Source organism: Colius striatus, chromosome 20 (genome assembly GCF_028858725.1).
Source record: "Colius striatus isolate bColStr4 chromosome 20, bColStr4.1.hap1, whole genome shotgun sequence".
NCBI lineage: Eukaryota > Metazoa > Chordata > Aves > Coliiformes > Coliidae > Colius > Colius striatus.
The window spans coordinates 8,134,903-8,159,968 of NC_084778.1; the positions used below are offsets into that span (position 1 = coordinate 8,134,903).

Consider the following 25,066-nt stretch of genomic DNA (forward strand, 5'->3'; position numbering starts at 1 on the left):
AATTTGCTAAACTGTGCTGGGAGTCACTTATCTCCATCCAAACACCCCCCAGAGTGGAGGCACCCAGCAAGGGGCCAGAGGCAGCAGGGCAAGGGCTCAAGGCACCCAAAACCCTGGTGCCACGGGCGTTTTGCACCCTGCAACTGCCTTGGGGGCATGAAGAAATGCCAAGAGCATGCAGAGCATTGATAAGGGCAGTGGGTAGGAAACACCACTGAGCTCCTTGAGTTTCATCAGGGGGTTGACAATAGCCAGGCCAGCTGCCAACTTTCCTCTCATGCACCCAGCAACAAGTGAGCCTGGAAACCTCAGCCTTGCTGCAAAGGGCTGGAAAGCAAAGAAATGTTGCTGAAGGAGGGAGTTTTTGGTCTGGGTTTCTTTCTTCTTCCCTGAATTCCAGCTCCTTCTGCTGGGAGATGGTGAGAAATGCCCCCTGGAGCAGGACTGAGCTGAGGGGCTGCCCTTGCTTGTCCCCTTTGCTTAGGAGGGAGCAAAGGAAATGAAGGCCATGAAATTCAAGAGCAGAGGGGGGGGAAACACAACCTTTCTGGGTAAATATTTAGGCTTTGCCTATAAACTCCCTGCTGCAACATTTTCCAGGGCAGCTGGGTGCTTTTTGCATTTCAAAGTTGGGATTTCCAATGCAAATGCTGCTGAGCAGCCAAAGCTGGGCCCTGCTGTGGCCCCAGGGTACCCTCTGCTCTGCTGGCCCCCAGCCACTGCTGTTGCTGCTGGGGAAACCCTCAGTCCTGCTGGAGCATGGGATGGAGGGGAAAATCCTCCAAGGCATCTGGCTCAAGGAGGTGCTGGGGTGAAGGTGTTTCTTGTCCTATAGGAGATGAGGAACTGTGAGGGTTGGGGAGGTGATCACATCACCCTGCTGGGAAAAAAAAGTCAGTTTTAAGCCAAGAATCTTTATCTAGCAGCAGAAATGGGTGAAAAAGAAGCATATTTGGGATGTGAGCTCTGCAGTGGGTTTATGCTATACAGACCCAGTCCCAGTCAAGCCTTCTGACACCTGGGAGGATGCACAGATCCCAAAATCTTCCCTTCCTGGAGGCTGGGTGTGATCTTGATTTTGGGCAGAGCAGGAACAACCAGGGGGCCACATCACTCTGCCACCCCCAGTGCAGACAGGGCTCCCATCCTGCCCCTTCCTAGGGTGGCAAAGAGAATCCCAATCCCCAGCCCCAGTAATGAACATCAGCCAGTGGGTTTGCAAAGTGTTTGGGATTTGCATTGGATTAAGTGCCAGGAAAATAAAGGCACAGCAGTTCCTTCTTGCAGCTGGGCCAGGGAGGACAAAACCCCAAATGTGATGTGAAAGGGGGCAAGGGCAGGGGCTGGAAGCAGGGGAGGCTGAGTGGCAGCCAAGGTGAGCACAGGCAGCATCAGCACAGCTCGTGGGGCTTTGTCCTCTCTGCTTCAGTGCAGAATTTGTATATGGAAAAAACATGCCAGGAGCACGACAACAGCCCTGCTCCATCTGGATAAATAGTTAACTGAGTAGTCAAAATAGCTGGTGCTATGAAACAGCTGCTGGGACAGGAGACAGCAGCAGAGGAGAAGCATCGCTGGAAAAATGGGCTGGGAGGAAGGAAGTGCTGGAGGGAGGGGAGAGAACAGACCCTGAGTGAGCTGAGCACCCCCCCTGCAAAGCCAGAGCATCAACCCCAGGGCCCTGGGCTGGGTGTGAGCAGCAGCTGCTGCTGGTTTGCCTGTGGTTGGGGCAGTCACAGGGGCCTGAGCAACAGCCAAGAAACTGGGCAGCCCTGGGGGGTGTGGAGCCTCCCTGGTTGTGACACCCAGCCACATGCTTTGCTCACTGTAGGACAGGCCCAGCACCTCCATGGAGGCTTTTCTCAAGCATCTCCTGGGAGGAACAGGGAGGATCACGCTGAGAAGTGGCTGGAGCTTCAGCATCAGCTCCCTCTACTCCCCAGACCCACCCTACCCCCAGACTCCCTGCGGCAAAGCTCTTGTTTAGAACATTTTGACTGGGATGGAGACTCTCCAGCATGGTGGGGTTGGAAGGGCCCTGCAGAGCTCCTCCAGCCCAACCCCTGCTAAAGCAGGTTCCCTCAATCAGGGGGCACAGGAATGTGTCCAGGTGGGTTTGGAAACCTCCTGAGAAGGAGCCTCCACACCCTCCCTGGGCAGCCTGGGCCAGGGCTCCCTCACCTCACACCAAAGGAGTTTCTCCTCCTGTGCCAGAATTCCCTGTGTTCCAGCCTGTGCTCATTACCTCTCCTTACCCACTGGCACCAGGATGCTTTGCAATCTCCTTCAATTGCAAGCAGAAGAGACATTAGGATCCACCTCCTGAAGGAGAAACCCCAAGCTGAGACTGGATGTTGCCATGATGTGGCATCACATCAGTGATCCAGAGCCACTGCTGAGCACACAGCTTCCCCAGGACCATCCCCAGCCCTCACCTCTCATCCCTTGTTCCACAAGAAACACAGCTCCTCTTCCCAAGGCAGGGAGAACTGCAGCCACCTAACCCCAGCCACTCATATCCCAGCACTAATTACCCAAATCACTCCCATCCAGGGAAAATCCCCCCAGCACTTCACACATGTGTGAGGATGCTCCAGCCACCAGCCAGGAGCCAACACACCTGCACTCGCCCACCCCGTGATGGGCTTGCAACAGGACAATCCATCCTTTCCAAACACTACCCACAAGAGCTTCAGGAGCTTTCAGGTCCTTTATTTTCCTGAGGATGGTTTCTGAGTGGTTTAGTGAATCCCAGCAAAGGCAGGACAGGAGCAGCAGATGCTGTGGGTGCGTTTGAGGAGGGCGGTAGGAAGCGTGGCAGATGGCTCTAGTCCCAGTGCCAGTGTGTGATGGACAGTGAGGAACTTGATTAAAGAATGATTAAAAGATGCATTAACCCTTTGAGAATTAGGATTATTCTATGATGTAGCTGAGCAAACCAGGATGAGAGTTGGAAAAGCCTCTAAAATGTCTGTTTTCCCAAGGAGGATGAGGGAGGGAGGAGGAAAACCAAATCCTTCTGCTTTGGACAAGACATTGTCTTTCTCCCAAATCCCTTTGTTTTCATTGTGGTCATGGAGTGTGATAGAAAAGAACTGATTTCCAACCAAGAGTCACTTGAAATTGAAAAACAATGTAAATATTTGTCCTGCTGGAGTGAAAAGGGCTGCTCCAGTGCTGTCAAGATCTCCTCTCAGCCCTGTCTCCCTGCCCAGCGTGGTTTGCTTCAGACTTCACGAGAAATCAACAGTTGGAGAAAGCTTTTGGATTTTTCCAATGGAAAAGAGCTGAAGAGATGCTTTTTGTACAAGTTCCACCAAGTATAGTGCCTCACTCCCCAAGCCCATGGCTGCTGGGAATTTTCCATTGCTGGAAATCTGAACTATCCAACCTGGATGTTTTTCTAAGGAGACAAATGTGACTGCAGGCAGGTCAGCAGCTGCTGCCACGCCACACGCCGTGCTCCTCCCAGCCCTCTTCACTTACAGAAACATCCACCCCAGGGGGACTAATTGCTCCTGAAAACCTTGTTTTCCACCCAACAGCAGCGTGGGTTTGTCTGAGGATGGGGTGAGGAGCAGCAGGAGAGCTGGGCCACAGCTAAACCCCTCCAACCATTCCCCCTGCCCTTCCTGCTGGCACAGGAGCAGCTGCCCAGATGTGCCTGTGCTTCACATGTGCAGTGCCACAGCAAATCTCACAGGTACCCCCACAGAGCTGGCACCAGGGACACGGCTCATTTTATAGCAGATCCTAACCAGCTCCAATGTCAGGCAAGCTGTGACAGCTGAAACACAGCACTCAGGGTCAGCACATGCACCGGGCTGCCCGAGGTGCAGGACCTCAGTGGCATTGCTAAACACAGCCTTAATGCTGTTCAAATGGTATAAAGCCTCAATAATAATGCCTTAATGCTATCAAAAGCATTAAAGGTTTTGGAGGTTTTCTTTTCCTGTCCCCATCACATCCTAAATCCATCACAGTCATCAGAAACACCGTTCCCAACACATGCAACATTCAGAAGCATCACCGAAGCTGCAGGACACCAAACTGAAGTTTATTCAGGTGAAACCAGGAGGAGGTTTAGTTTGATTATTTGGTTGCCAGCTTGCAGAAAAGTAAAGCCAAATGCTGGAAAGCTGCTCCCTGCCCCCAGCCCATCCTTGGCAGCAGCACCATCACCCCTGTGCCCAGCTAGGGCTGTGTACACACCGCCCCCGAAGGCTTCTCCCCTCTCCTTTTCAGCATCTCTATGGGTCCCAGCCCAAAAAGGGCCGGAGCTCTGGCACTGTGGGAGGCAACCTCGCAGGCTGGGGGTGGGTTTCTGTGCGTGGCTGCGGAGGTTGGCCGGGGCTGTCGGCGGTGAGGCAGCGGGAGGCAGCGGGATGCAGCGGGAGGCAGCGGGATGCAGCGGGATGCAGCGGGAGGCAGCGGGATGCAGCGGGAGGCAGCGGGAGGCAGCGGGATGCAGCGGGAGGCAGCGGGAGGCAGCGGGATGCAGCGGGAGGCAGCGGGAGGCAGCGGGATGCAGCGGGATGCAGCGGGATGCAGCGGGAGGCAGCGGGACGCAGCGGGATGCAGCGGGAGGCAGCGGGATGCAGCGGGAGGCAGCGGGATGCAGCGGGATGCAGCGGGAGGCAGCGGGAGGCAGCGGGAGGCAGCGGGAGGCAGCGGGATGCAGCGGGGTGCAGCGGGAGGCAGGAGGAGGCAGCGGGAGGCAGCGGGATGCAGCGGGAGGCAGCGGGAGGCAGCGGGATGCAGCGGGATGCAGCGGGAGGCAGCGGGATGCAGCGGGAGGCAGCGGGATGCAGCGGGATGCAGCGGGAGGCAGCGGGAGGCAGCGGGATGCAGCGGGATGCAGCGGGATGCAGCGGGAGGCAGCGGGATGCAGCGGGAGGCAGGAGGAGGCAGCGGGATGCAGCGGGATGCAGCGGGAGGCAGCGGGATGCAGCGGGATGCAGCGGGAGGCAGGAGGAGGCAGCGGGATGCAGCGGGATGCAGCGGGAGGCAGCGGGAGGCAGCGGGATGCAGCGGGATGCAGCGGGAGGCAGGAGGAGGCAGCGGGAGGCAGCGGGATGCAGCGGGATGCAGCGGGATGCAGCGGGAGGCAGGAGGAGGCAGCGGGATGCAGCGGGATGCAGCGGGATGCAGCGGGAGGCAGCGGGAGGCAGCGGGATGCAGCGGGAGGCAGCGGGAGGCAGCGGGATGCAGCGGGATGCAGCGGGAGGCAGCGGGAGGCAGCGGGATGCAGCGGGATGCAGCGGGAGGCAGGAGGAGGCAGCGGGATGCAGCGGGATGCAGCGGGGTGCAGCGGGAGGCAGCGGGATGCAGCGGGAGGCAGCGGGAGGCAGCGGGAGGCAGCGGGATGCAGCGGGAGGCAGCGGGAGGCAGCGGGATGCAGCGGGAGGCAGCGGGAGGCAGCGGGAGGCAGCGGGATGCAGCGGGAGGCAGCGGGATGCAGCGGGAGGCAGCGGGAGGCAGCGGGATGCAGCGGGATGCAGCGGGAGGCAGCGGGATGCAGCGGGATGCAGCGGGATGCAGCGGGAGGCAGCGGGATGCAGCGGGATGCAGCGGGAGGCAGCGGGATGCAGCGGGAGGCAGCGGGAGGCAGCGGGAGGCAGCGGGATGCAGCGGGAGGCAGCGGGAGGCAGCGGGATGCAGCGGGAGGCAGCGGGAGGCAGCGGGATGCAGCGGGATGCAGCGGGGTGCAGCGGGAGGCAGCGGGATGCAGCGGGAGGCAGCGGGAGGCAGCGGGAGGCAGCGGGATGCAGCGGGAGGCAGCGGGAGGCAGCGGGATGCAGCGGGAGGCAGCGGGAGGCAGCGGGATGCAGCGGGAGGCAGCGGGATGCAGCGGGAGGCAGCGGGATGCAGCGGGAGGCAGGAGGAGGCAGCGGGATGCAGCGGGAGGCAGGAGGAGGCAGCGGGATGCAGCGGGAGGCAGCGGGATGCAGCGGGAGGCAGCGGGAGGCAGCGGGATGCAGCGGGATGCAGCGGGAGGCAGCGGGAGGCAGCGGGATGCAGCGGGAGGCAGCGGGATGCAGCGGGATGCAGCGGGAGGCAGCGGGAGGCAGCGGGATGCAGCGGGATGCAGCGGGAGGCAGCGGGATGCAGCGGGAGGCAGGAGGAGGCAGCGGGATGCAGCGGGATGCAGCGGGAGGCAGCGGGATGCAGCGGGATGCAGCGGGAGGCAGGAGGAGGCAGCGGGATGCAGCGGGAGGCAGCGGGATGCAGCGGGATGCAGCGGGGTGCAGCGGGAGGCAGCGGGATGCAGCGGGAGGCAGCGGGAGGCAGCGGGAGGCAGCGGGATGCAGCGGGAGGCAGCGGGAGGCAGCGGGAGGCAGCGGGATGCAGCGGGATGCAGCGGGAGGCAGCGGGATGCAGCGGGATGCAGCGGGAGGCAGCGGGAGGCAGCGGGATGCAGCGGGATGCAGCGGGAGGCAGCGGGATGCAGCGGGAGGCAGCGGGATGCAGCGGGATGCAGCGGGAGGCAGCGGGATGCAGCGGGATGCAGCGGGATGCAGCGGGAGGCAGCGGGATGCAGCGGGAGGCAGGAGGAGGCAGCGGGATGCAGCGGGATGCAGCGGGAGGCAGCGGGATGCAGCGGGATGCAGCGGGAGGCAGGAGGAGGCAGCGGGATGCAGCGGGATGCAGCGGGGTGCAGCGGGAGGCAGCGGGATGCAGCGGGAGGCAGCGGGAGGCAGCGGGATGCAGCGGGAGGCAGCGGGAGGCAGCGGGAGGCAGCGGGAGGCAGCGGGATGCAGCGGGAGGCAGCGGGAGGCAGCGGGATGCAGCGGGAGGCAGCGGGATGCAGCGGGATGCAGCGGGGTGCAGCGGGAGGCAGCGGGATGCAGCGGGAGGCAGCGGGAGGCAGCGGGATGCAGCGGGATGCAGCGGGAGGCAGCGGGAGGCAGCGGGAGGCAGCGGGAGGCAGCGGGATGCAGCGGGAGGCAGCGGGAGGCAGCGGGAGGCAGCGGGATGCAGCGGGATGCAGCGGGGTGCAGCGGGAGGCAGCGGGATGCAGCGGGAGGCAGCGGGATGCAGCGGGAGGCAGCGGGAGGCAGCGGGAGGCAGCGGGATGCAGCGGGAGGCAGCGGGAGGCAGCGGGATGCAGCGGGAGGCAGCGGGAGGCAGCGGGAGGCAGCGGGATGCAGCGGGAGGCAGCGGGAGGCAGCGGGATGCAGCGGGAGGCAGCGGGAGGCAGCGGGAGGCAGCGGGATGCAGCGGGAGGCAGCGGGAGGCAGCGGGATGCAGCGGGAGGCAGGAGGAGGCAGCGGGATGCAGCGGGAGGCAGCGGGATGCAGCGGGAGGCAGCGGGAGGCAGCGGGATGCAGCGGGATGCAGGGGGAGGCAGCGGGAGGCAGCGGGATGCAGCGGGAGGCAGCGGGATGCAGCGGGATGCAGCGGGAGGCAGCGGGAGGCAGCGGGATGCAGCGGGATGCAGCGGGATGCAGCGGGAGGCAGCGGGATGCAGCGGGAGGCAGGAGGAGGCAGCGGGATGCAGCGGGATGCAGCGGGATGCAGCGGGAGGCAGCGGGATGCAGCGGGATGCAGCGGGAGGCAGGAGGAGGCAGCGGGATGCAGCGGGAGGCAGCGGGATGCAGCGGGATGCAGCGGGGTGCAGCGGGAGGCAGCGGGATGCAGCGGGAGGCAGCGGGAGGCAGCGGGAGGCAGCGGGATGCAGCGGGAGGCAGCGGGAGGCAGCGGGAGGCAGCGGGATGCAGCGGGATGCAGCGGGAGGCAGCGGGAGGCAGCGGGATGCAGCGGGATGCAGCGGGAGGCAGCGGGATGCAGCGGGAGGCAGCGGGATGCAGCGGGATGCAGCGGGAGGCAGCGGGAGGCAGCGGGATGCAGCGGGATGCAGCGGGAGGCAGCGGGATGCAGCGGGAGGCAGGAGGAGGCAGCGGGATGCAGCGGGATGCAGCGGGATGCAGCGGGAGGCAGCGGGATGCAGCGGGATGCAGCGGGAGGCAGGAGGAGGCAGCGGGATGCAGCGGGATGCAGCGGGGTGCAGCGGGAGGCAGCGGGATGCAGCGGGAGGCAGCGGGAGGCAGCGGGATGCAGCGGGAGGCAGCGGGAGGCAGCGGGAGGCAGCGGGATGCAGCGGGAGGCAGCGGGAGGCAGCGGGAGGCAGCGGGAGGCAGCGGGAGGCAGCGGGAGGCAGCGGGAGGCAGCGGGATGCAGCGGGAGGCAGCGGGAGGCAGCGGGATGCAGCGGGAGGCAGCGGGAGGCAGCGGGAGGCAGCGGGAGGCAGCGGGATGCAGCGGGAGGCAGCGGGATGCAGCGGGAGGCAGCGGGATGCAGCGGGAGGCAGCGGGAGGCAGCGGGAGGCAGCGGGATGCAGCGGGAGGCAGCGGGAGGCAGCGGGAGGCAGCGGGATGCAGCGGGAGGCAGCGGGAGGCAGGAGGAGGCAGCGGGATGCAGCGGGATGCAGCGGGGTGCAGCGGGAGGCAGCGGGATGCAGCGGGAGGCAGCGGGATGCAGCGGGAGGCAGCGGGAGGCAGCGTGGAGCAGCCGCGGGGCAGGGAGAGCAGAGCCGGCAGCTCTCACGGCCCCGGGCCCACGGACAAACATCGGCTGCATCTGGCAGGGAAGAAATGAAAAGCAGGAAGAGAAAAGCAGGGTCGTTACGGTCAGGTTGGCCCAGCAGGATCAAGATAAAGCCTCTTTGCGCATGGAAACGCGTTTGAGATCCATCGCCAGTCGCCCATCCTGAACCCGAGGCAGAAGAAACACCCCGTGCAGGGGAGGGGAGGGGAGGGGAGCTTCCCCCAAGATCTTTTCCAGCTCTGGGTGTTTCTCTCTGGGCACACAGCAGCTATAACTCAGCTGGTGGATGTGCTGCTTTTGCAATGTCCCTAAAGGGTGACACAACCCCCCTGGGAAGGTGCCTGGTGCTCAGGGGGGAAAAGCAGCCCCTTGCTCCATGCTGCACTGCAGCCCAAGGCCAATATCCCAACAGCACTAATTTGGGGAGGTTTATGCCTGTGTGTGTGGGGGAGGAAGCATTCAGTGAGGAAACCCCATGGTAGAGCTGCAAAATTCCTGCTGCTGGGCTATGGGGACATCCCCATCCCCTGCCCTGCCAGAGGGATCTGCTGTGTCCACACACCTCAGAGCCAGCCACACTGTCCCCAGCCCTGCTCCAGCACAAGCACAATGATTTCAAAGGTAAAAGGCAGAAAACAGAGGTGTGACCAGGAGCCCTTTGCTGAGCAGGCTGGTTTGAAGCCATTGCTTGCAGAAAACCAGTCCCAGGGGTGCAAGGAGTTTCCTTCGTGGGGAAGGGCAGTGAGGGTGCAGGACTAGGGCAGGGCTTTTCTCAGTGTTTTTATTTAGGTGGCAGAGAAATCTGACTGCAACAGAAAGGAGCTGGAAAAACAAACAGGTGTGTCCAGCAGCAAAGGGGCCGTAGCTATAGCAATGGGACAGGCCCTGTTGACAAAAGGCTGCACAAAGGACCTTCTTTCGAGATTAAAAGCGGTTTATGAGCTGGCAGAGCTCCCTGGGAAGGAGCCTGGGCTGCAGCCATGGGAAGGAGTAGCTGAAAGAGCAGGATGGGGCAAAATGCAGCAGGCACAAAGCTGCTGCCTCCAGCCTCCACCCCAGGGTCTGGGCAGGGAGAGGCTTCTCAGTGACCTGAGGAAAAGGGGTGGTTGTGCATGGGGCTGCTCCATGGTGCACAGGCAGCAAGGTCCAGGCACTCCAAAGGGAGTGGTTTAATTTTGGGGTCACTGCTCTTCCAGGGGCAGCATTTGCAGTGGCAGCTTGGGGCTAATGCTTGCTGGCTTTTAGAGGTCTCCAAAGTTTGGGAGTGCAGTGGTGGGTGCCATAGCTGGCTGACACTCTCAAGCCTCCCTTGCTTCCATCTGCAATGGGAGAAGCAAAATGCTGCTGCTGGGTTGTGCAGCTGCTCAGAAAGCTCTGAGGGCAGTGGACAAAGCAAAGCCATGAATCACAGCAGGTTGACACCCAACCTGAGCCAGCACACTGTGGTGGGGGATGCAGCATCCCCAAACAGCCATAGGGCCCTGGCTTGCTTTCCTCCTCCTGCATCCCCTGCAGAAAGACCTCCTGGGACATCTGCCCCAGCAAAAAGAGGGATGTGGGAGCCAAGAATTCAGCTGTGCTGGGGCAGAGCATGGCCTGGGGAGTCACAGTGTGCTGAGCCATGTTCTGAGAGGGGGACAAACCCACCACAAGCCCCAGTAAGACCAGTGGTGCCACACAGGGCACAACACCCTGAAGGGAGGCCAAAAGAGCAAGAATTTCCCTCAGGAAAACTCATCCTGATCAAAAGCCCAGGAATAAAACCTCTATAGGCAAGGGCAGAGCTGTCCCAGCACTGACACACCTGACACTTGCAGGAGTTGCAGAGCCGCTTGTAGCCATGGAGCTGGTGCATGGACCCTCGGAGGCAGCAGCTTCCCCTCTGCAGGCAGTGGCTGCCGGGCCTGGGCAGAGCTGGCACCATGTCCTCAGCCCCGTGGAGGGTGTGCAGCAGCTCTGGGCCCGCTGTGTGCTCAGCCCCGTGGGCTCCAGCAGCTGCTCTGGGGGCGGCGCTGCTGCCGGGGAACAGGCGCTTCCCGCTCGCCCGCGGCACACGCTGTGCCAGCCCCGGAGCCCCAGCTGCCTGGCGAAGGCTGGGGCTGTGTTTGAGGCAAGGAGCTGGGAAGCAAACACCCCTGTGGCAGCAGCAGCCCCTCACCCTGCCACAGGCACCGACGGCTCTGAGCCTGGGTGCAGCTGCGGGCACAGGGGGCATGAGGGCGCATTGGTGAAGGCTGGGAGGAGAGCAGGCCCAAACCTCCAAGGAACTGGAGAGGTCTGTCTAGTGCCCCTCTAGTAGCATACAATTGTTTTGGTTGGAAAAGACCTTTAAATCATGGAGTCTCCGCCCTCCCCTCACCCTGCCCAGCCCAGCACTGCCCCATGGCCCTCAGCACCTCAGCTCCAGGGCTTTGGGATCCCTCCAGGCTGGGCACTGCCCCAGCTCCCTGGGCAGCCTGGCACAGGGGCTGACACCCCTCTCAGGGAAAAAGTTCTGCCTCAGCTCCAACCTCAACCTCCCCTGGGGCAACTTGAGCCCATTTCCACTTGTCCTGTCACTGTCTACTTGGGAGAAGAGACCAAATTCCACCTCACTCCAGCCTCCTTTCAGGTAGTTGCAGAGAGTGATCATATCTGCCCTCAGCCTCCTCCAGACTAAGAAACACCAGGTCCCTCATAAGACTTGCTCTCTAGCCCCTACACTGACTGTGGCTGAGGAGATCTCATGGAGCAGAGCAGTGTCTCTCATTCCTACAGTGCATGGCAAGCAGATGCACGATGGACAGGCCCTGGGACCCCCAGGACCTCAGACCACAGTCCTCATCCCCAAATTCCCCCCTCACCTTTGTGCAGATTTCATTAACAAAAAGCTATAATCTCCCAGGCACAGGCTCTGCTGGTTTTAAGTATTATTAGTGCAAAATTCAGGAGGGATTTGCTTTACTCTCAGCCAGCCTTTGGGTTTCTGGTAAATAAAGCAACTGTTTTCAGCTCTTTGGGCCCTGTCTGCACGGGAGATTTGCCTCCCTCAACTGAATGACAATGCAGAAGCTGCAGCAATGAGCCAGCACAGGGGGAGGGCAGCCAGCAAACCCTCTGAGATGCCATCAGCTTGGAAGAAGCTGAGTCACCTTCTGCAGACAAATAAGGTGCCAAAAGATCAAATGCATCATGGAGGATTTTGAGATCAGTGAAGGAGTGGAGGAAAACACAATTCAGAGCACACAAGGAGGACAACTATTGAAATCCACGTTGTGGTGGTTGAAATCCAGCAGCATATCCAAAACTGACCCCACAGAGGACAAAATGCTCTTTTCTCTTCAAATACAAACACTTACAGCAATGAAAGAACAACAACATTGTAAAAGATAGATGAAAACACAATTGGTGGGGTGAAAAATAAACCCAACCTGCTCCTCTGAGGAACACAGAACCCAAGGGGGGGTGTGGGGGGGTTACTTCTGTGGAACCATTGACATTTCTGATTAATGAGTTTCCTGGGGGCGGTTTACGCAAAGGAGAAGGGTAAGAAACAGCCCTGACATATTCCCAAGCAAACAGATGAGACTAAAGGTCTCCTGACTCAACACTTCTCCTGACTCAAGGATGTCTCTTTTTGCCTGTTCTGCCTTTGCACATTGTGCTGGATGCATGTGGAAGCTGTGCAGTTGCTGAACTCCATCTCAACGCTCCCAGGCAACAAAAGCAATTTGAAGGCTACCTTGAAACACCTAACTAGATGTGTTTAATAAGTGAAATACAGAGTAAAGATAAGCCTGGTGATGAACTGAAGCCCTAATAAATGTCTGCTTATGCATATTGAAGTCCTCTTATTATAGGGGTGACTGCTTATGGAGACAGGCTGAGAGAGGTGGGAGTTGCTTATTCTGGGGAGACCTTACAGCAGCCTTCAGTACCTAAAGGGGCCAGCAGGAAAGCCAGAAAGGGACTTTTCACAAGGACCATGTCATGATAGGACAAAGGGTGATGGCTCCAAACTGAACAAAGGCAGATTCAGATCAGATGTGGGGAGGTGGTTCATCCCTGGGAGGGTGGTGAGATCCTTGCCCAGAGAGGCTGTGGCTGCCCCATCTCTGGCAGTGTCCAAGGGCAGGTTGGATGGAGCTTGGAGCAGCCTGAGCAAGGACAGGTTCCTCCAGCCCATGGCAGAGTAGGGATGAGATGATCTTTAGGATCCCTCCCAACCCAAGCCTGGACAGCTATTTTTCTCTCTCCCATAAGAAGGTAAGAATAATCTATATAGGATGCTTTTACTGCTTAGAAAGTATAAAGTCACGATTTCCTGTGATTCCTCAGGCATTAACATGGGATCTGTGACCCAGAATTACAGATGGAGCTTCAGCAGCCTGGGGTTGGTGGCAGCAACTGCCCTACAACCCAGAGCTGCTAAGCCCTCCCAGAGCAATCCTCAGCAGCCATCCACCAACACAGAAATAACCCTGCCCTGTAGTCTGGGGAAACTGCATCTGGCTAAAGAGACATGGGGAATATATAAAATCATTACCAAAGCATGAAGCACATCACTTGGCCCCTTCTCACTTCATGTCTCTCCTTATTCCTGATGCAGCAGCAATGCCCCAAATGAGCAAAGCAGCAGCTCCTCTGGAGCCCAAGAAGGTGTTTTGTTGGTTCCTAGAAATTTTATGTGGTTGAGAAGTTGGATTTTATTTAGAATCATTATGGTTGGAAACCACCTTTAAGCTCATGGAGTCCAAACCCTGAGCTCCCACTGCTGAGCCCACCCATGGCCCCAAGGCAGCAGGTGACAGCTGGTCTCCCAACCCACCTCCACAGGGGTGTATTAAAGGGAATGGCTCATTCCAAGTTATTGGGCACAAAGGACTAAGAGGGTGTGAAGTTTAGAACTGACCTTACCAACTCCTGGAAGACAGCAAACAGCAGCTGAGAAGAGCAAAGGCCAGCTCCAGCTCTCTGTGTGTCTCGGGGGAACACCACACACCTGGGCTCTGAGGAGGAAGGTGCAGCAAGGCACAGAGATGCCCTAAAGCAGGGCACAGAAGTGAGACACAACTGGAAATGTATTGCTATAGCCACTGCCCAGAGCTATCAGGAGAGAGAATACAATGAAGCTCACCACAACTGGCCAGAGCACAGGCAGGGATGGGACCCTCTCCAGTGTGCTCATGGGGAGAAGAGAGGGAGGGCATTCACCACCAACCATGGGCCAGATCCTGTGCAGAGAAGGGTCTGGCACTCACTCCTGAGCACAGGCAGGTATCAAAAGGGCTTGGAGTGTGATGCTACAGGGGCAGTAGGTGATGCAGACAGAGTGTTTTGGAAATAAGCCCGTGAGGTAAGGTACCACTGACAAATATTTGCAGGCTCTTTGGTTTTACATTTCTTTAGTGTTGATGAAATTGACTCTGGCCATGCAGTGCAAGCTTCAGTGTTTGCTATTTGAACTGCAAATGTTAAACAGAAAAACCCCCAAAAACATAAAGATTTATGGCAAACCAAACAGTGGGAAATGGAAAGAAACCACAGTCACAACCCCCAGCTCACTGAAGCTGCCAGAGAAGCATCAGCAGGAAAAACTCCTCGACTCACTGCCTTGCACCAGACCCTGTCTCCAAGACAGCCCAGTTATCCTTTCACCACTTTGTCTGAATTTAGGAAACACAGGAATTCTCAGCCCTTGAATATAAACAGAGTGAATCTCTCACTGCCAAGCAGCCCTTGAGGAGTGTCTGACATTTCCATCTGGTTACCAGGAACGTTTGAGGACGTTTTGAGCTGGGAGGAAAGAGAACTTTTGGGGTGTTTTTTTCCTGTTTATTCCTCCTACCCAGTTCTGAGCCTCACACCAACGTTGCAGCCCTGGGTCTGGGCTGGGGACCAGCTTTCATTACTTGTGCTTTCTTAGGTAAAAATCAGGAAAGATTACTGCAGCACAGACCTGATTACATTTGACCTGACCAGCATGGAAAGAATGAGCTTTAATCTTACTTCCTTCACCTCTTACTCAATTCCTTCCCTATTCACAGTGGATTTCTCTCTTGTTCACAGGCATTGGAATGGATTTCTTTGCTTGAAAGTTAGAGATGGGACAGATTTCTGTTTCCCCCTGCAAAGCCCAGCACAGTTCCTGTTTTTTAGGCCATTTTACCAGTGCAGTGTTTGTTCCAACTCTTAGTCAGCCTGATCTCCTACAGATTGGTGAGTGCTGAAAAGCATCTACTTCATATTTATTACTATGTTTTCCAGCATTGCAGGAGTTTTACCTATAGACCAAGTCAAGCTTTTTATAGGCTACCCATGGTTGTGGTTGGTTGTCCCCTGAAAACAAGGGATGATGCTTGTGCTGGTGGCTTCCCCAGCTGATGCCCAGTGCTTCTGGTTGCAAGAAACCACAGTCAGCATGAGAAAGTACCAAATCAGACTAGTGGGCTTTGCTCTTCTCCAAATGCACATGGAGATTATAGCAGATGGGTTTTGGTGGATGGGCACTCCAGATTGAAGATGGTGGAAAAGGGCAGGCCTTGTCCTAATGTTTGCAAGGACATTTCCCACTGGAAATGTTCCACCTCAGGCTGTGCAAACTCTGGGCATCTGGGCCAGTTCTGTTCTAAATATAGTGCAGCCTTCTGCTAAAAGCAGGTAAAAAACCCTTCACACACTTAGGAGGTATAATGCAGCCCAATTTTGATCTCTTGGAAGGAAAAGTCTTAACTAACAATGTGAAAAAGAGTAGTTCCCACACATCATGGTTGGGATCTGTGACATTCCAGTGCCTGGGACCACATTCATTTAACAGCAGATTGAACTGAATGTATTAGATGTACCACCTTGCTCCCACTGGCTGAAATCTCAAACCTGGTTGCCTCAGGGAACAGTCTCCACTCTCCCACAACTTCACAATCATATTATGTATTGATATTTAATAAAACTACCTAATTGTGCCACTCTCCAAGCCTGTGGAAGCAGTGGAAACAAGTTACAGCTTTAAGGAAATGCAGAAAGATGTTGACTTCATCACTTAGACCTCCCTGAACAACTCTTTCCTCGAGCCAAACCCAAGGTAAACAAGCCTTTAAACTAAGGCTATTGGATCAGGCAGGCACAAGCACCTTCACTGATCAACACCACTCATTAGAATCAAGAGATACTAACACAAATGGCAGCTTTACAGGAGACATCTGAGGCCCCAGCTGTGTGCTTGGGGTCTGAAAGTAAATAAACAGAGGCACAGAAAGCGATGGATATCCATGGGCAAGCTTCATTTGTAGGATAAGGCCACTGGAATGTGAACAGCAGGGCTGGGAATTAAGAGAAAGCTCCCCAAGTCTGTACCCTTGCATAGCTCAATACACAATCAGATACAGCCTAACCACAGGAGGAAAAGCAGGTTTGCTTACAGGCAAACCCTGGATCTCACTGCAAACTCAAGCATTTGACATTCATTGAGGAGAGAAGCAAACAAAACCCAGACACTGTGTTGTACGACTTTTGTCTTTATAGAATTTGTACAATATATTTCTCTTCATTTGCATATTTTACCCACATCTGTAGCTTTCTTTTTACATGTTGAACTGAACTGGAATAAATCTAAAGGTCTGATATATTTTAAACAACTGATAAAAATTGCAAAGTAGTAAACCCTTAAGAAAAGAAATTATAAAACTCTCTTTTTGAAGTGTTTAATGAAAGCAAGTCAAATGTGTCATTAGGAACAACATGGTTTGTTTGAAACACATCACAGGTGATTCAGGCAGGACAACTCTTTTTGTTGGGTGGGTTTTGTGGTTTTTTTTTTACATTAGGCACTCATACTTCAGTGACCTTCTCTCATTTAACTTCCTCTGGATAAAAAAGGTTATTGTTCTGTTTACTCTACCATGCTACAATATGTGCAGACGTAACTGGAGGCGAGGCGTGAGTGACTTCAAGATGTGCTTTTGTCATTTGCTTTTACAAATTCTACACCAAGGTGGAAGGAAAGAAGGAAGGAAGGAAGGCTGCAGAGTGCTCATACACTGAAGCTGAAGGAAACTTTTCCTGAATGGAGTTTGAAGATGTTTGTTCCAATGTCCTATGGACAAACTATTCCATGCACTCCGGCCTGAGCCAGTATTAAACATTCCAGAAACTTGTGGATTTGTTTGGATAGTTAATGGCAAGGCTGATAGCAGCAATGTTTTTCAGGGCCTAGAAAAGAGAAGGACAAACAAAGTCAAAGCAAAGATCCTCCACAATCCAAAACTGTAAAGAAATCTGGTATGAAATGAAACAGAAGTGGAGAGATCCCCATCCCGTTTCTAGCCGGTGCCAGTAGTGCAGCAGTTGTCACTCATCCAGGCAGTTTCAGCAAGGCAACTGCATTTCCAGCTGCTGAAACACCAGCCCCTGTCCCCATTTCCATGTCTTGGCAGCTGAGAGATGAGTTTGGTAAAACAGCTATACCTGATGACACCCAGCAGCCAGCTTGTGGCACGTCCTCTGGCCCCTGAGGGAGAGCAGCAGCTCTGCATCCCTCATTCACAGATTTCAGGGCCCTGTCACAGGATGGTAAAGCCCAAGCACAGTCCTGTCTACTGAACAAAACTCCACTGGGCAATCAGAAGTCATTCCTTGTCTCAGTCTGCCAGAGGAAAGATCCAACAGCCCCACATCACTGGGGCTGTGCAATGTCATTACCTGTGCTGTGCAGCGATGAAGATGATCTTCAGTATTTAAGGCAAGCAAATACTCCTGCAGAGATCCAAGCTCCTGCAGCCAAAAAGCACTCAGTGAACACCAATGTTTCTACCAAAAGACATCATTCTACTAATTAACATTAAAATGCTGCTCATCATAGCAGTCCTCAAGAACCAAAGGCACCAGAACCACCCACAAGACTCTCCTGGGCTAGAACACAGTTTGTGACCACAGAAATCAGTTCCTCACAGACTGTTCCTATGTCACATTCAAAATCAACTCCAGGAAACCCACATTCAAATGCCTTTAAATTAATCATTAAGCCAACATTCCTTTCAGAATAAAGAGTGGCTTCAGGGCTTTGTGCCTTAATCCCACAAGGAAGAGTCGTGACAGTTACTTAAGGCATCATGATGGATAAGGCAGCAGTGCACTCCTCTGCCAGAACTTGCTACCAGACTCCACAAGAGAAAGCTGTTACTGTTTCCTAAGTATTTAATGTTTCTAAAGCTCTGATGGACTTTGCCAAGATAAAGGAAAACTGCATTTAGTTGAACACTGAACTAGTTCTGATTCCCAAGGCTGGGCAGAGCAGAGATACAAGTCCAGAAACTGCTTACAGTAACTCTGTTTTCTGTAACAAAGAAGAGCTCTGCAAGTGCACGATGAAGAGGAAGGAGAATCCCAGGCTTGGTCACATCATAACACAAGTTGTTTTCCATATGGGTGAAAAGCTGCCAAAGTGGCTTCAACAAGGTGAGGTCACAGTCCCTGAAAAAAAAAAGGGATTTTAAATGAAATAGTGACTGAAACAGTGACCAACCACCACCTTAAGCTTGTTTTGGGGGGAGGAGGAGAAGAATCCCCCAACCACCACACACAGACAATCTAAGAGAACAAAAACATCCAACTTTGAGAGAGAGATGTAGAAATGAAGCAGTCAGGTGCTTGAGCCTAACGAGTTCTTTCTGAGTCAGTGGAGAAAACCTCATATCCACAGACATGTCTAAATGGCTCTTCTAAAACTGAGTGGCCTCCCAAAATGAGGACTTGTAAAGAACTACATACATCACTTTGCTAAATGCACTGCCTCCACTGCTTGAAATCATACCATGAAATCACACACACTACAGCACTCAGCAGCTGATGCCCTGGTGTAGGGCAGTCAGACAAGCATTGATACATAGCTTTGCAAACAACTCCTGCCCTGTCTCCTTCCTACTCCTGGGTTAAGGTGAGCTAACCCAAATGTCACTTATCACACTGAGAGGGTAACAAATATCCTTCTGTCAGGTGGGAAAGAGAGGAAACTATTGCAGAATCTACCATCAGATTAACACAAGAACAACATCAAATACTATAAACACAAGGGAGATGATTTAGCAGTTAGGTTTGTTACCCACCTGACAAAACAGACATGTTCTGATTGCAAATACTAAGAGAACTTAACCCAAATAACTGCAAGCAACGGACAGTAATTACAAAAATGGATGTAGATCAGTATCTGAAACCTCCAGAGCCTCAAGCAATGGTTTTAGATCCTTGTCCATTTGTATTCCTATATATCAATACACTTTGGACTTCTCTTTATCAAAGTAAGCTAGCAGGATACTGTTATTGTCATGATTCCTCTCGTTCTGAACCAAAAGGTCATAACTGAGGTGTCAGCATTCCAGTGGTGGTGTCTTTGTCTCCAGCACTCCTGGTGAGTTCATGTTTTGCACACATTTGCAAAGCACTATAACAGCTCAGCATTGAGTGTGTACTCTAAGCTGTTTACTTGCTAGAGATTCACACCATCATTTCACTGGTTTGTTTTTCCATCCTCACCTTCATTCTGAAGTAAGACTAACAGAGAGAATACATTTCTAGGAAATTCATTGAAATCTGCCTTTAGGCCTGTTTCAGGGTGCTTATTTTTTCTTTACAACATTTGAATTCATTGGATCTCTTCTTAAAAACCAAAAATGAAGAGAGAATCTATTCAAAAAACCTCCTTAGAAGAAGTTTCTGCCACCAAGGCACCGTGAATCGGATCTGAAATTAAGATTACCTACTTCCAGTCATGGCTTTCTGGCTTCAGACTACTATCAGCTTAGTCACTTTTTCTTCTCCTGCCCTTTTTGAGAGTACAAAGGCTGTGTAGAGTGTGCTTACCTCTGGGTGCTGCACTGCACTATCTTCAAGAGCAGGTGGATGGCCTTCAGCCGCTGGTGGCCGGTCTGGCGACACGCCACCCCAACCTGCCACTCCCAGATTTTGGCCAGGGGGAGGTGAGGAACTACCCTTTCCTCAGACAGCATCTGCTTCAGAATTTCAAACCCTGGGGGCAAAAATAAATAATCAAACAGTTGTTACTTTGCTAGACACCCATCTTGTTCATATATTCAAGTCTCCTCCATATAGTGAGTATTGCTCTGGCAAGCAGGCAATAGCAAAGCAAAACACCACACATCTGAGACAACTCTAGGTTGTCTCCTGACATTGCAAGCTTTCTGGGGCAAAGATTTGATCAGAATTAGAAAGAATCCAACCTGAAATCAAGGTTTTGCACAAATAAGGCAAACAGAGTACTGGTTCTCACTCAGAATCACAGAATGGTGGGGGTTGGAAGGGACTTTTAGAGATCATCCAGCCCAACCCCCTGCTAAAGCAGCTTCACCTAGATCAGGTCACACAGGAATGTGTGCAGGTGGGTTTGGGAACCTCCAGAGAAGGAGTCTCCACACCCTCCCTGGGCAGCCTGGGCCAGGGCTCCCTCACTTCACACTGAAACAGTTTTCCTTCTGTTTCAATGGAACTTTTTATGTCCCAGCTTCTTCCCATCACCCCTTGTCCTGTCACTGGATACAACAGAAACAAGTGCTGCCCCAACCTCCTGACACCCACCATTCAGATATTTCTAACTATTAATGAGATCCTCCCCTCAGTCTCCTCTTCTCCAGACTAAACAGCCCCAGGAGTTCTTTCTCATAAGGAAGATGCTGCAAGGATGTGAGAGGCAGCTGAGTTTTGCTGATTGCAAATCATCCACCAACCTCAATTTCTTTTAAAACACTGAAATCCTAAGCAACAAAACCTTTCATGCTACATCTAGGAATTAGATTCACAATCAGCCTATTTTGATGGATAACTACTTTTTAAAACACAACTACAATTATTTCTGTTTCCAGTTATTGCACCTTGGGGTGTTTACTAAATCCTGCATGTAATTACTGTCATATAACAAGACTTTGCATGCAAATACCTAATTGGTATTTCCAAGTCTCTGTGAAGGTTGGGTATTTCTAGCACAAAGTGACAGCAAATAAGAGACATTAATTAAAGTTTTAACTTGAACAAAACTAATTGTGTTATTCCCAAAAGAATGGAGAAAGCAAATTCTAAGTGAATAAAAAAGAAAGGATAACCACAAGTCTGTCAAAGCTCAGCAAATTAACTCCAGGGAGTCCTTTCCAGTACATTCCCAGCAGTGCTTACCTGTCTGAAACCTTCCAAGATGACCTGCTGTCACTGTAAATTTATAACCCCACTCAGTGTTACTCATGTCAGAAGTAAATCGATAATAGAGTGTGTCTCCTGTGTACAAGGGAAGGAAGGAAGAAAATCCACATGACTACCTTCTGAGTTAACTTTGCTATCACAAACACAATTCAAATGAGAAGCCTGTCATAAATTAATCCTAGCTATTGTCATTCAAGAGTGGTGATCCTTTACCTTCTGGCAGTTATGGAGTGCACAGAGCAGTGGGTTAAACAGGAGGCTGAAGCAAACTGCAGAATGGTGCTTAAAATGTCTCATGTTTTTGGCAGCTACACAGAAGAGAGAGCTAAAGAAACTCTGTACTGTACACAGTTAAACTTCACCTTTGCAATGGTGTTATGGATCAGCTGTGATTTATGAAAGAAGCACCTCTACATAGGCAAGGTCACAGCCCATTAAACAAATGGTTAAGAAGAAAGGTGAAAGTAAAGTTGCACTGCTTTTAGATGTCAGGAAATTAAATTGCACACTATAAGGGAGAGAATTGTTAGGCTTGACTGCTCCTTTTAAGTGGAAGAACTATCAAAATGTTTGACCATTTGACAATCAGGCAGGGGAATGTGAAGAAGTTCTTGTCACTATATCATCCACATCTTCAAAGAGAGAAACACTGGTGGTTAGCTGTAATGCTGAACAGGACATATCCTTACCTACTGTGCTCTTTAACACTAGTTCTGGTTAAAACTTAGCATTTGCTTCTGTTCCATGAAAAATCCTGCCAGCCTGGGACAGTTTTTGTGGGGAAGCAGAACCTTCAGAGGTTCATGAAGAAGAAAAACATTGAAAGCATTTCTTTATGATCAAAAAAATATCTACAAACCTGTTCCTCTTTTCATCATGAAAAGGAGTCACTGCTCTCTCCTACTCCCTGGAGAAAGCCCTGCCATCAACTGAAAAGCCCAGGAGCCTTCAAATGCCTGCTTTCAGCTAAAGTCTGCTGAATGCAATCAAAAGCCTTAACTCAAACAGCCTTGGCTGGAAATGAAGCTTCACAAGGTGAAACTCAAGTTTCACAGCCAAGCCTGCTCCAAAACAACAGGCCTCAAAGTTCAGTTTCTTGGCAAACCTCTGCCACATTTGGGAGGAAAAGGAAGACAGCAAGAAGCTTGTAAAGATCCCAAATACTTCTCCAGGGCACACCTTTGTTTCTAACTAGTGCCTTGTAACCCAAACTGCTTTGCTAACAGAGTTCCCAAAGGCATTTATAGCTACTGACAGTACTCAAAGTCAAAAGCTTCCTGCAGTGCAACAGCACTCACTGGGTTAAAACAACAGAAGCAGCATGGAACCATGCAGTCCTTCAGCTGCTGCTACTGTGCTATCAAAAAGGTGCTTGGAGAACACAGCCTGAAGTCACCAGTCAAACGACTGGGGGGTTTTTTCAGCCATGCTCTGTGGCAACAACTGAGGACAAGGCACTGGCAACACAGTATTTGCTCTGAGCACTGGTAGAGCTCAGACACAAGAGATAAGCCTATCTCTTTTTTTATTATTGAAAATGTGCTTCCTGTGGAAAGTAAGACAAGGCAGAACAATGTCAGTGAGTATCGTGCAGAACAAGGTCGGCGCTGGAACAGAATCAAGATCAAAATTTGTTTCCAGTAGCTAAGTACATGCTTTGACTGAGACATGGAAAATAAGAGTTCAAGTAGCACAACAGATAAGCTGCTTTGGAGAAACAAAAGCAAGAGCAGCAACGTCACAGCAAACACGTTGAGATGTGAAAATGATTTTTTCCCCCCCATACATCTCAGGAACATCCACATCTAACTGTCAGAGTGGCTGCTCTCAAGAGTCCTGGATATCAGCAATAACCCAAACATTTGTTGTTTGAAACACCTGCAGGCTCACCTGGAAGCTCAAAGTCATTCCATTTCTGTGGAGAGCCACTGAAGCTGTGCCGATCCTGCTGGAAATCGCTGCTGCTGGACATGAGCAACTCATCACAGCCTTCTTCTGTATTGCACTGAGAGTCAAATTTGACTGAGAGGTAGATAGCACCAGGAATGTGAACTTTATCCTGAGAAAGAAACCCATCACCTTAGTGTACTGCAATACTGTATAACCAAGAAGCTGCTTCACTTCTTACAAACCAGAGAGATGTAACAAATAGCCACACCTCCACAGAAAAAAACCTTCAATAGTCTTACCTAAAGCTAATTGAACTAATGTAAAGCATGGCCTATTGGCTGCCTTAGCTGTTAAGGATGTAAAATTAATTGCTAGCAATGCTTTCACTTTTTAAAAGTGGTAATGGTTGCTGATACTGATCTTCTGGCCAGATACTAAAGGTTTATAATGCATTTTAAAGATAAGAACCAGAGAAGTCAGAGCTGCAGAGAAAACCCAAGACTGCCCACAGGCAATAATTGCTGACCAAACTATACTAGAAAAAAAACCTCCCAAGCAATATCAAGAGAGGAAAACCAGAAACTGTGTCAGGAGGAGAAAGTCTAACAGGAGAAATACAAGAGAAAAAAAAGGGCTCCACTGCCAGCTTTCATTTAAGAGCACAAGGAAATAACAGGCTAACTGAAACAAGCCTTTGGATGAAAGGGCAGAAATGTTTGCTCATTAAGGCCTTAAAACCATTTAAGAATATCATCTGCTTCAAACACAGGCAGAGTAAATCCAAGCTATGCACTTTTCACATGATTAATTAGGAGTACACTGAACATGCTTCTTTACAAAGAAAGGCTTCAGTCACCTGGTATCAGTCTTTTCAAAAGCAAGGCTGATAGGTACTTCCCAGGTGCTTCAAGCACATAGGTCTCATGGGACTTCTGCTACAACATCACACAAAGCCCCTGCAGTGTAACGTGTGTATAACTCACCTCAAAGTTAGTATTGTTGTTGTAAGGGTGTTTGGATTCTCGCACCTGGACTGCCATCCCAGGCTCCTCCATGAACTGGCAAGCTGTCAGTGCCATGGTTTCCAGCATGCTCTCACTGCACCCATGCAGGACTTTGTGTAGGATCTGGGGAGAAGCAACACATCATGTAAATACAATTTGCTATCAAAACAACATTGATGAGCTCACATGCTGATGGCTGACACAAGTTACTTCTAGCCACACGACATGTTGGAAGAAAGAACTGAGCTCCTAGCAAAGAAGCAAGAAAAGTTCACAAATGGTGTCATCTCTGTTAAGTGCAAAAGATTTTACTCTGTCCTCTGTTCCAGATTTTGCAGGCCTTGTCTGATAAAAATGTGAGAGCCTTTCCACAGGTTTTGAACAGGATATGTCATATGTTTCAGCCTTCAAAATGTACAACCACAAGGTATAAGAAGGAATTATCCTTTATCAGTTACATGGCTGCAGTGTTTGAAAGCACGAGATGCAAGACCCCTATCTTTTAAAAATAAATGCCATTTAGTCTATCAGGACACATCAAGTGATAATTCCAGAACAACCTGAGACTCCACTTTTTCTTCTTGTCACAAGTTCCCAAAAGCTCTGGCTCTAGTGCTGCCACTCAAGGCTCTTCCCGGGTCACCACAGTAACCCCATCACACCTCTTCACATGCACATTATGAAATGTGATCCTAGAGGAGCCCAAAAGGTTCATCCCCAGATCAGCCACAAATTGATTTCCTGAGGAGTTTAAAACCCAGAGGCAGTATGCAGCATAGTTCCCTGAATGCATTCTTTGCCTCCACACACTTACAGAATCACCTACAACAAAGGTTATGCTCCTGTATTTAATAGGCCTTAACAGATTTTCATCCTATCAGTTCATGCTACCAGTTTCTGAACCTATATAAACACCCTGGGGCAACAATTTCACTGACATACTATGTCAAGAACCAGTTTTTTTGGTTTGCTTTGGACCAGACACTTATTACCTTAATCTGACACTCCTTTGTTTTCTTACTGGGAGGGCCAGGGAATAATACCTGCTGTTAACTTTTGTATGCTGCTCACTGTTTTAAAACTCCAGAGAAAGAGGCACCTGCTTTTTATTACCCCTCCTCCTTCAATGCCCCCACAGGGCAAAGATCCAGGATGAAGAAACCTAGTTGGCTCCTCATACTGAAGTTATTCCATGGCTAGAAGAGTCCTCACCACTATTCTCCAGACCTCTTACAGTTGTATTGCATCTTGGGTTTGGTTTTCTTGTTTTAAATGAAGAAGTTGAGTCATGCTGTAGCCCAGATCACAGCACACCATTGGTTCAGTGGCACACCAATGCCTTCTGGTTTATTTTTAATTCCTTCTCTGAAGACTCATGAGACTTGATTTGCTTTGACTGCTGTGAAGCACCGAGCTGACATTTTCATTACAACATTTTATTGTAA

At 52.2% G+C, this 25,066-nt stretch overlaps 1 protein-coding gene across 3 annotated transcripts in view; it reads right to left on the reverse strand.

Annotated features, from left to right (window-relative positions):
- Window positions 1-16,020: 16,020 nt before the first annotated feature.
- Window positions 16,021-25,066, reverse strand: part of ZZEF1 (zinc finger ZZ-type and EF-hand domain containing 1) — a 56,927-nt gene continuing 47,881 nt past the window's right edge. For 2 of the 3 annotated variants that reach the window (XM_062012134.1, XM_062012133.1), the window contains exons 49-55: window positions 23,601-23,744; window positions 22,618-22,786; window positions 20,704-20,802; window positions 19,381-19,546; window positions 17,844-17,994; window positions 17,224-17,295; window positions 16,021-16,734 (exon numbers count right to left, since the gene is read on the reverse strand). In XM_062012134.1, coding sequence (XP_061868118.1) covers window positions 16,660-16,734; window positions 17,224-17,295; window positions 17,844-17,994; window positions 19,381-19,546; window positions 20,704-20,802; window positions 22,618-22,786; window positions 23,601-23,744 — 876 coding nt within the window. In that variant the 3' untranslated portion in view covers window positions 16,021-16,659. The remainder of the gene's footprint in view (window positions 16,735-17,223; window positions 17,296-17,843; window positions 17,995-19,380; window positions 19,547-20,703; window positions 20,803-22,617; window positions 22,787-23,600; window positions 23,745-25,066) is intronic. The other variant, XM_062012135.1, reaches the window with a different exon arrangement.